This window comes from Nuphar pumila, chromosome 6 (assembly GCF_984573655.1).
Source record: "Nuphar pumila chromosome 6, dmNupPumi1.hap1.1, whole genome shotgun sequence".
Taxonomy (NCBI): domain Eukaryota; kingdom Viridiplantae; phylum Streptophyta; class Magnoliopsida; order Nymphaeales; family Nymphaeaceae; genus Nuphar; species Nuphar pumila.
The window spans coordinates 114,708,928-114,720,617 of NC_143254.1; the positions used below are offsets into that span (position 1 = coordinate 114,708,928).

At 43.1% G+C, this 11,690-nt stretch overlaps 1 protein-coding gene across 1 annotated transcript; it reads right to left on the reverse strand.

Moving 5' to 3' along the window:
- Positions 1–1,230: 1,230 nt before the first annotated feature.
- Positions 1,231–1,833, reverse strand: LOC149835795 (uncharacterized). Its single transcript, XM_090009655.1, has one exon. The coding sequence runs from the start codon at positions 1,831–1,833 to the stop codon at positions 1,231–1,233; it is 603 nt and encodes a 200-aa protein (XP_089865781.1).
- Between the last annotated feature and the right edge of the window lie 9,857 nt (positions 1,834–11,690).

An 11,690-nucleotide genomic window follows, 5' to 3' on the forward strand; every position in this document is an offset into this window, starting at 1 on the left:
CTCCTTGACCAGATCTCAACTGCACCCAACCAAGCTAGCTGTTGTGATTGTCGCCTTTCTGCTCAGTGCATCCGCCACCACATTTGCCTTACCCGAATGGTAAGCGATAGAGAAGTCATAGTCCTTCAAGAACTCCAACCACCTACGCTGCCTTGAATTCAAGTCTCGCTGAGTGAAGATATACTTGAGGCTCTTATGATTGGACATGACCTAAAATTGTTCTCCATAAAGGTAGTGGCACCAAATATTCAGCACGAAAACTATTGCTCCTAATTCCAAGTCATGCATGGGATAATTCTTCTCATGCACCTTGAGTTGTTGGGAAGAATACGCTATGACCTTTTCGTGCTACATAAGAACACAACCTAGTCCAGTTCCCGACGCATCACTATATACCACAAAACCACCTATCCCGGAAGGCAATGTCAAAACTGGTGTCGTGGTCAACCTCTTCTTTAGCTCTTGAAAACTATCTTTGCATCGAGAAGACCACTCGAACTTCACTCTTTTGTGCAACGACCGAGTCATCGAGGCTGCTATACGAGAGAAGTCCTAGATAAATCAGTGGTAATATCCCACCAATCCCAAGAAGCTTCTAATGTTTGTCACTGTCTTCGGTTATTCCCATGACAGAATGACCTCCGCCTTGGCTGGATCAACCTCAACACCTCTCTCGAATATTATGTGACCAAGAAACATCACCCTATCAATCCAAAACTCGCACTTTGAGAACTTAGTGTAAGGCTAATGTTCTCTCAGTGTCTGCAGCACAATCCGCAGATGCTCTTAGTGATCTTCCACACTCTCTGAGTATATCAAAATGTCATCTATGAACACGATGAAAAAAGAATCCAGCCACAACTTGAAAACTCGATTCATCAGGTCCATAAATGTCGCAGGGGCATTGGTAAGTCCAAAGGATATTACCAAAAACTCATAATGCCCATATCTAGACCTGAAAGTTGTCTTAAGAATATCCTCAGTTTTAATCCTCAGCTAATGATACCCCGAACGAAGGTCGATTTTTGAGAATACATCTGCCTCCCTCAACTGATCGAACAAATCATCAATCCTAGGCAAAGGGTATTTGTTCTTTACCGTCACTTGATTTAACATACGGTAGTCAATACACAACCGCATCGATCTATCATTCTTCTTAATAAAGAGGACCGATGCACCCCAGGGGGATACACTCGGTCTGATAAAACTTTTGTCAAGAAGCTTCTGCAACTACTTTTTCAGCTCTACGATCTCAATAGGTGCCATGCAATACGGATCTCGAGAGACTGGTGTCGTACCAGACACTAGCTCAATTGAGAACTCAATTTCTCGATGTGGTGGCAAACTCGACAAATTATCGGGAAAGACATCGAGGAATTCACAAACGATGTCTAACTTCTCCAAGGGTGTCACCTGGCTATCCTGAGCGGACACACTGGCCAAGAACACCACACAACTCTGCTTGTGGTACTTGGAGATATTTAAAGCTGGGATGATTTTTACCCCACTTATCGAATGATATAACAATGCAGACAAGTCGGGACGCTCCAAGATAACTTTCTTGCCCTGACACTGGAGGATAGCATTATGTCTAGACAACCAGTCCATACCCAGAATGACATCATAAAATGTCATATCTAGTATGATCAAGCTGACAGACAACTCATGTCTCTCGATCACAATGCAAATTGCTGGGAGATACTTCCCGTAGGAAGAGAATGCACTCATAAGTGACATCACATCAAGAGCCCTTTCGAGGCTAGATGAAACCAAATCGAGCAACTTTGCAAATGAAGAAGAAATAAAGTTGTGGGTTGCAACTGAGTCAAACATCACACGTGCAAAGTGTTCAGTAACTAAGAAGATACCTTCGATCAGATCAGTCTGCTTGCTCTAAGAAGTTGTTATCACTGCGTAAACCCGCCCATTGGTCTTGCGCTGACCCTATTGTTGTTGAGGCCTTTGTTGTTGTTGTTGTTGTTGTTGTTGTTGTTGTCCTCCCAGAGCCGCATGCTTGTTCGAACAGAAGGGAGCAATGTGCCCTGGTTGCTGGCACTTTTAGCAGCCCCCCTTGAATGATGGGCAAAAACCTAGTGGATGGTTCTTTTCGCACATGCGACATGCCGGTTGGGCCTTCCCCTGTTGTCTCTGCGGCTGAGGTCAACTCTGTTGTGCCCCCTGCTGCCGCCCATCACAGGTTCGCTTTTTTTTTCACTTTACACCTTCCTTTCTGCCGGTGGTTTCTTCCTCGTCTCACCCGAAGAATTCCCTTTGTTGCCGCCTCCCTTCTTGAAACCGCCCCTAGATCTCTCCCAATCCTCGGTCAGAATGGTAGCAGACTTGATTGCATCGGCCAAAGTAGTAGGATGACTCATTAGGACGTGAGTCTGCAACCTGTTTTTCAATCCATGCATGAACTTGGCCGCCCTTGCCTTCTCACTGGTGAATAAGTTCAGGCAATATCTTTCCAGACTCCTGAACTTTGTGGCATAATCCACCAACCTCATGCTCCCCTGAGCAAGATCCAAGAATCGTTGTTGCATCTGCTCCTATACATAAGAAGGGAAGTAGGTGTCTAGGAACTCCTCTCTAAACACATCCCAAGGAACCATCTTCATATTTGCATACTTCACCCTCCGCAGGGTGTCCCACCACTTCTTGGCATCGCCCTTCAGTCAGTACGTGCCAAACGAAGTCTTCCTGTCCTTGGGGACAGGTAGGACTTCGAACGCCCTCTCAATCTCCTTGACCCAGCTCTCGGCAACCTCTGGGTTGGCCTTGCCTGTGAAAGTCGACGTGTCCATCTTTAGGAATCTCTCAAAAGTCACTCCCCCAGAGTTCAGAACCATCTCAACCTGAGATTCTTGGGCTGCTGCCTGCGCAGCCTGTGCCTCCTGTAAGACCTGGGCCACATGCATCGCCTGCATCGTCTGCTCTGCCTGCGCCGTCATAGCCTCAGTCGGGGTGTGGATAACACCCATCTTGAAGTCCCTTTGCTCCTGCCAATTCGCAGAAGCATTGGCGGAAGACAAAGCACCACGATGTGCATACATCTACAACATACAAAATTTACGCAAAATTTAGCCTTTTTTTATTTTTCGATCCTACCCCCTTGGGGTTGATCCCATACAAATACTTTTAGAAGATCACATAAGATTACTAGTGTATTCTATAATAAAGTTTACCCATGGATACAGGCAAGCATACAAAATGTTAATGCTTAAATGAAAGTATTTAAATAACCTTACTAGTGAAGAAGACTGCTCTGGAGGACAAGGCACGACTTGTTGACGCTTCAGGAAAGGGCTCACATACCAAAAATAAAATTTAGCACTAAAAGATGATAAAGAAGTAAGTTTTTGTGGTGACTTTGATACCAAACCTATAACGACCCCAACTCATACCCCTTGAGTAATGCAGATTTTTTTTAACCATAACGAAAAACTTTCAAGAGACTTGGGGTCCTCATAGTTTCAATTCTAATTGGATAACCAAACACCACAAAGAGACTTACATTTATCATCTAAAAGAACCAAAGCAAACCTCTTTATTTATGAATCAAAATCCAACTCTAGAGACAATGTTCTACTCAATAGAAAATAAAGTAGCAACTAACTGAAACAAAAGAACTGAAAGAAACAACAAAATTAAAAGAACGAAAAGAAGAGTCACTCTGTCCGCAAGTGAAGTCATCAAAAACCAAGTGTGACTATCGTGCCCTCCCAGGAGCTGCCAACTTCACTGATCACCTGTCTCTGCGAAAAATCAATAAAGTAGGGTGTCAGAATCAAAATCCTGAGCATAGCTACTTTTTTGTGAAACATGTGAGACAAAGAGTTAAGATAAGATATCATGCAATAATTTGAAGGAAATAGAAATATGACAATTTATAGCATTTAAGGAATTTTCCCTGCAACAATTATAAGTGCTAAGTATGTAGAAACATTAAAGTAGTAGCGAGTAACAAACCTTCAACATGCAATAGGAAGTAAACATCACACACTCACCATCATGTAATGATTGAGGGAACAATTAAAATATGCATAATCTAATGCATAACAGGAAAATGCATGACGTATGTGCAATGCACAAATCCTTTTATTATCTTTCATTTAAGTTTTTCTTTTTCATATGCATGTCCTATTAAATGCATACAACTTTAAGTTCCTCTTTTTAATTATCATTGTCCGCGGATACACCAAACATGTATAATCTCCAAGGTTAAGTTAGGTTATCAGGGTAGCTTAGTACACAAGTTGTATTTTATTTACTGGATTCTAAACTCAACCCTCGATCAAATTACCTTCAGATTATTAGACCTCCACAGTTAATGTCAGAGACACAAGGGACACCCCACGCCCACAAATGCCACTTTCTTGGTATACCAAAACAACAACTGTATCAAACACACCACCCCCAGGTCAAGTGGAGAACTCTCCCTAAAACCGTGGCAAGAAAAATGAACATCAATATCGAATTCAGGGAGCAAAAATAAAGCCCATGAAGTTTTTGTATCCTCACAGTCTCCTCAAGACCGAATCTTTAAGAACCCCATTCTCCATATGGGAGATCTCAAAACGTATATTACACTGTTTTTAATTATTATATTTTATTAACAGTCATTTATTGACATTTGCAATACCAGATGCATAAGTAAAGGCAAGAGCTCGCATCCACCCCTACGATGACCCTTACGGGACTCCGACCCATGAGGAAAACAAGAACAATGTAGTAGAGTGCAGTACCATTAAGTGTGATTCAAGTGATACAATTAAGTATATAAGAAAAAGCAACCCAGCCCACGGCTCTCCAGGCCGGTGATGGTCCATTTAGGCCATCAATGCATCACATCTCAAAAGCCAAAGTAACATGTTATTTACAACACCAAACTCATGCGCCCTAAATGCACATGCACTCATGCAAAACAAGGCTATTTATAAGCATGAAATTTTCCAAATCATATGCATCATTGTCATGTGTATTTCTTGCATAAATATATGTGTCTCCGTGCCAATGCATACTCCCTTGGGTGTGGGTGCGCGTGAATATACATAAACCCACCAAATGCGCATGTTCATGTTACATAAGACATTAATAATCTGGCAAATGCATGACAATGCAATTTCACATATATTATTGCATAACCACAAGAATGCTCATTACAATAAAAGTCTGCATATATTAAAATTCACATTTCCTACTGTCAAAACACACAATTAAACATATGTCTGGGTTGCTAGTTGGGTTTGTCAACCTCGAACTGAACAACCTGCGGTTCAATCCGATGAAACAGTCCAACCAACCTTGTCAGCTGGCCCTATCAACACATACACAATCGTAGTTATATGTGTACACAAACAACCAACACTTGCAAAAATTCTGGTTTGCATAGTTGTATACAAGCTGCCATTTTTTTTTGTATTAACTATTTCACAGGCCAACACCCAGCTGACTGGGTCGGCTGGGCCTGCATCGGCCCTGCTAAAACTCTCCCAACACCCAGCCAACCCTATCGGCTGGGCCTGCTGTGGCCCTACCAATGGTTGGCCAACACCTAGCCGACTAAGTCGGCTGGGCCTGCTATGGCCCTGCCAGCCACTGGGTATTCAATAGGGTAATTACCCATTGTTTCTTCCATATGCCAGGGATGCAATTAATTACTATTAGTGCTCACCCCTAAGATCAGTTTTATATTTTCAATCAGATAAAACAAATGCACAAGCTAAGTCTGGATGAGTCTACAATGTTAGATACTTAATAACGCTCATTGTAGCTAACAAATTGGTGCCCTTACCCATACAAGCAAATGATTCAACCATCCTAACATCTATCAAAGTTGTTGTATGTAACATTCTTGAGAAAGATTAATGTTCTGTAACTTCAAATCTTGCTAACAGAGTGTAACGCTTAGCCACCTGATTTTAAACATTGTGATACAGTACAAACTGGATTTACCAACCAACCGAAATCTTCCAAACATGCCCAGTCGATCGCTCGGTTGGGCCTACTGTCATGGGTACGGCCTAACAGGCCAACTGAACTGGGTTCAGTTGGGCTGTCATCCGTCACCCACATAATCTCGATGGTCATATATAAATTATTTTTCTTGAGAAACAATGAAAAACACCAAAAATACATATATGCAATAGTAGAAATCGTGGATCCACTATTCCACCATGGATTTCCATAAAAAAGATGCATGAAATCCATTTCCACCTTATTCCTCAACTGATTCACAGAGAGGTACCTGTACCTTAGAACCGACACTTGAAGGGAAAAGCTCAGAGATGCCGATGGCGTGGAACGACTCAATCATGCATCATCTTAGTGTCTGCCGAACACAGGAAAGAGGTCACATCATGGAAAATATTTAACGAAAGGAACAAGGGAGAACAACTTCCCAGAACACAGACTTATGTCCATTGCCCGATGCCTAAAGTCGTTGTCTTCACAGCGTACGCAGGCTTATCCCCTAGCCCCAAGGCATCCCCACACTTCGGTCTAAGGGATGCCCATGAGATTTGAACCTAGATTGCCTGCCTAGGAGCGTAAACCCCATCCCACTACGCCAAGTCCCTTTGGGCCTATGCTACACATCGGCTTGCGTAGAGGGGCCACCCCCATGGTGATTGAGCATTGACCGCCCTCCTAGTAGCCAAGGCCCAACCCCACTACGCCAACCCTTTCTTTGGGTTTTGAACCTGCAACATTCCACTACAAGGAGACTTGCACTGCCAGCTCTTACCAACCACGCAGAGCCCCATTGGTCTCCCCGAAAAGAGGGATCAGGCAGGGGCATCACCCCTGCCTGTTGGCCAGAACAAAGGAGAAAGAGGCGGCAGGGGCCTCCGCCCCCTGTCGACCCTCGGTAGAGCCCCACGATAGAGGTGGCAAGGGCTACAGAGGCACTGCCAGCCACCTGCCTATTCCCTGACGGGTACAGGGTGGGGGGGGGGGGGCAAGGGCGGCACAGACCACCTGTCGTCCCTCGGCAAGCCCCAAAAAGGGGAAAGAAAAAAGGGGGAGGCACGGTAGGGGCCTCCTGCCGTCTTCCCGACGAACACAAAGATAGAGAAGGGGAGAGAAGCGAGGAGAAGAACGAAGGCATACCTGGATCGGCTGGCGGCGTCGACCAACATTGTTGGTTGCCGCAACCAGGGAGGAAAAATGAGAGAGGGGAAAGAGAGGCTGCATGTGAGGGCCTCCCCTCCCTCGGCGTTGCTTTTAAGGGTGAAAATGGGAGAGACAGTTACACATTTTCTCCTTTTGTTTATTTTAAAAAGAAAATCTTATCAGGTTACAGATCCGGGTCGAGTTCGAACCGGGTCCGAATATAAAAAAAAAAACTCTTTTTCTTTAAAAAAAAACAAGGGTTTTACAATCAAGGTTCGATTCTCATGGGCGTCCCCCTCTCTTATGTCAATGCATAGCATAGGCTCCAGGGGTAGGGGTAGGTGTCCTAGCCTTGAAGTTTTACGCTGCCAGCACGACGATCGTAGGTATGACAGGCTGAGCCAGTGCAACCCGAACAATCAGGTCTTCATGCTGGGTGCAGTTTCTTCAGGTTATAAATTGAAAATAAATTATGGCAACATTGACGAGATGTCCTCGAGTTGCACCTAAGGATGCAAACCATCAGAGCTGACAGTATACCATCAGAGCGCTTTGACCTGATCCCAACTCAATGTAAGGATGCAAACGTTTAGGATTAGGATAGGATAAGGCCAATACCACATTCGATTAATTGAATGTTGGCTAAACGGATTCAAATTCAAATTTAGACGGTCAAAAGCTTGTCAGATCGACCTTTATACTTATTAACAAATATTTGTTGGATTCAACAACAAAAAATCAAAACCCTATTAGCATCTCAATGTAGGGATGCAAACGGTTAGGATCCTCCCGATCGGATGAGGCCAATACCATATTCGACTAATTGCATGTTGGCTTCAAATTTAGATTCAGATTCAGACGGTGAAAAACTGGTCAGATCAACTTTTTAAAATGAAAACATATATTTGTTGGATTCAACAACAAAAAATCAAAACCATTTTCACATCTGATTATAATCGGATATGGTTTGGGCTTACCAAGTGCAAGATATCAGATAAAATCCGATTTATTGACATCCCTAAATGAAAGGTTATGACCCACCTCAGAATGAGTATCCCCAGCACCCTAGATCACGGGACCACCACCACTTTAAAGAATTCAAAGGGATAAGGTTTTAAATTGGTGGTGTCCGGTTGCTCAACCTCATCCTCCTCACCTGCCATCGCGGCGCCTATTCGCCACCAAAATCCCTCACCCATTGACCCGCTCTTTAAAGGTTGCAACTTGCAAATGGATCGGGATTGGGCAGAATCGCTAACTTGAATCCGACGCTTTATTTCTGAATGCAGATTCTTAAAGAAATATCCAAAAAGTGCTTGGGTCGGATCATCAAAGTTCTAATTTTGACCTAATCCAATCAGCTCACTGCACATTTTACATGTAAATCTAGACCTTGTTTTCAGTCTTATTTTACCGGATCCTGGTCAGAAAATTAGAAGCGAGCTAAAGATGAGTTGGTCCAGAAAGAACCTATCGGCTCCGGACCCGACCCAGATCCGTAGAACAGCCTTTATGGTCACAAAGTCAAATGCCAACATGGGCGTGGATCGTGCGCTGGCAGAGTTACTGCTATCAACGAAGAGAGAAAAGATCAAATTAAACACACCTGTCTTATTCTATTCTATTAGTTTTTTTTTTCTCTTTGGTTCTTATAATATCTGTATTGAAGAAAGAAAAGTTGAAGAGACTGAATGAAGCATATGCTAACGCTGATCCTTGAGCTGTTTTACCAAATTGGAAAAGCACGTCATGCACAAGAAACAGCAAGCGCGCGGTTCGTCTCAACCAACACCTCTATGTGCGGGGCGGTTGGTTTTCCAAGTGGTTGCCCCGGTGCTACAGCCTCCCTCCATTGACCAAAGATAACGATATCAAAGTAAAATTTTCATCACCACCGTCCATCTTTAGAGAGAGAGTTGATCAAGGATGTGCGGTATCATAGCTTTGGCGTGTCTAAGGACAAGGAGGAAATAGAAGCAAAATGCTGTCAAATTTTCAACCTTGCTAAGCTAGCTAGTTTGTTATGTTTTTATGGGAAGTCAGAACCAGTGAAGTGATGGGCCGGTAGTTTGCTACTCCATTTGGTTGTGTTGTGCCACTATTTTAGAGTCTAATCCCTCCAAACAAACGCTTGCATATTTTTTACATTTCCTACGTCTTCAACGAGAGAGAGAGAGAAAGAAGTGGGTGCCCGCACTCGTACAATTATTACGCTGCACGCGCGAGAATAAGCGCACTTATCGTACAGTGGTGCTCCGAAAACTCACATCACCAACTGTACTGGCCAAAAAAATTCACATCACCAACTGTACTGGATAGCAATCCGACAACGAGAAATACCACAAAGAGAAACGTGATATTTTCAAAATGTCAAAATATTAATATTTAAACAAAAAACATATTTGATTTTTTATCGTGATATTTGCCTTTGCATATCATAACATCGTTAAAAAATCATGTTTTTTTTTTTTTGTTCTTTGCTGACAAAAATACGAGAGACAGCAAACAATTTAAAACACCGCGCGTAATATGTCATTCAGAGACCCCTTAATTTTCTGTTTGAAAAGTTTCTCACTATGTTGGTTAGTTGGTGCTGCGCCGGAGAACTGAGAGGGTAAGCCAAAGGCAACGACTTTTTCCTCACTTTCGTGACACGGTGATCCCGTTGGAGGACTTAGCCATGCTTGGCTCTCAACTCCTCTTGGTTTCTCCGGACAACACCCACATGCAACTTTAAAAAAAAATGGAATGGATAAGGTTTTAAAATCCATTCGTCCCCCCTTCTTTAGCGGACAACGCGCGGCGCCCCATTAGCCTCTTTTAAAGTAGCCTCACCTGTTTGACCCTTCTCTCTCAAAAAGACTTCATCCCCAAGTGGGATCCCCACTCCTCTACCACGTGGAGGCCCCAACTTGGCATCCCCTTCTCATGTTTCCCACGTGTTCATCCACATCTAAGACATTATGCCTGCCTCTTACGCTCTCCGGTCAGACACTTGTGCAGCAGGCGTGGCGCTTTGGCTGCTAGACGGAGCATCACCTCTCTGCGCAAGCCAATGTGTACCATAGGCCCTGAGGGTAGGTGTTCGAATTTCAGAGTTTTATACTGCCAGCACGACAGTCGTAAGTATGGCAAGCTGAGCCAGTGCGATCAGGTCTTTGTGCCGAGTGTGGTTTCATCGGGTTATAAATTAAAAAAACAAGCATAGTGGGTCGGTAGTCAGTAGACCAAGTACTAACCCCAGCTAATATTCCCACTGACATGCGCATCTCCTCCTGCTGTATTGCCTGCTCGGTTTAGCGATGGCGCCCATTGGATGAACCTGGCTGTGGGACCCATGGAAATACAATACCCCCGTTCTAATGTGGCTATCACGAAGATTTCACCACTTGTTTTTGGGGAAACTAATTTTCTAATCTGTCTTAAAGATTTCTCCACGTGAAAAAAATTCATCAGACTGAGATTTGATATTAAAGTACAAATATAAGATTTCAACTGCCTAACTTAGCGAGATTATCTTCACATAATCAAATTATTTTGGGTGGGCAACAAATGTGTGTAATGGGTGGTGATTACATAGCTCGACCAATTGCGAATTCAACTCAAACAAAAATATGTATCCATAAATCCCACGATTACCGAAAAACATATAAATCAAAATTCGATCAAAAGTTAGTATGTTTCATGTGAGAGAAATAGTAATCAAAATTTTAAGTTCTACGGCTTTTTGGGAATAAATATATAAAAATAAAATAATATATATATATATATATATATATATATAATATTTATACCCAAAAGATTTATGAGTCCGGTGCTGGGATACGATCCTTAGCTTTTGAGCCAACTTGCTCAACCCAAAGAAGCCCAACCCAGCCCAGCCCAGCGGTATAGGAGGAACTACAATAACCAAAGCAGAGTATCAGCTAGGGATGGCATTGAATCGGGAGAAAATGGGGCTCTACTCTGCCTAGCTCCGTTTAAACAGGGGATGAAAAACATGAAACAGAGAATGAACGGGGACAGAGGTTAAAATAAAAACCCGTGCAAGGATTGAGGCGGACGAGATGGACATACTCTTGCCCTTGTTACTGTCTCCTATCTCCTTTAAAAAAATTATTATTATATCTTTATATATATATATATATATTCTTAATACTAATATAAAACCCTCTCTCTAATCTTTACTCTCTCTCTAACTAGCTGAATGAGCTCTCATTTATCTCTTTCTTCTAAGGGTGGAAGGCAAGAACGACAAAAAAAAATCGGCGAAATAGGCTTCACCTAGCCTCGTCCCATTTGAACCGAAATGAAAGATATGAAACGGAAAATGAACTGGGGAAGAAGGTTAAAATCAAAACCCGTGCAAGAATGAAGGCAGGGATGAACAGCAAAATTTTGAAATGAGATGCGGGTTGAGACCTTGTCCCCGCCTCCGCCCTGGTCCACTTCATGTTTTCATCAACCATCAACATTGGGATTGGACCACATGTCCACGATCACCAAGCTCTTCAAGTTTTGACGGTCCAGATGAAGGACATGTTCAAGTAAAGACGAGCACGGGGCCCATGTAATCA

Excerpts from the sequence above, each read along its gene's own strand:
- LOC149835795 (XM_090009655.1), bottom strand. The coding sequence starts at position 1,833 with ATGTTTGACTCAGTTGCAACCCACAACTTTATTTCTTCTTCATTTGCA.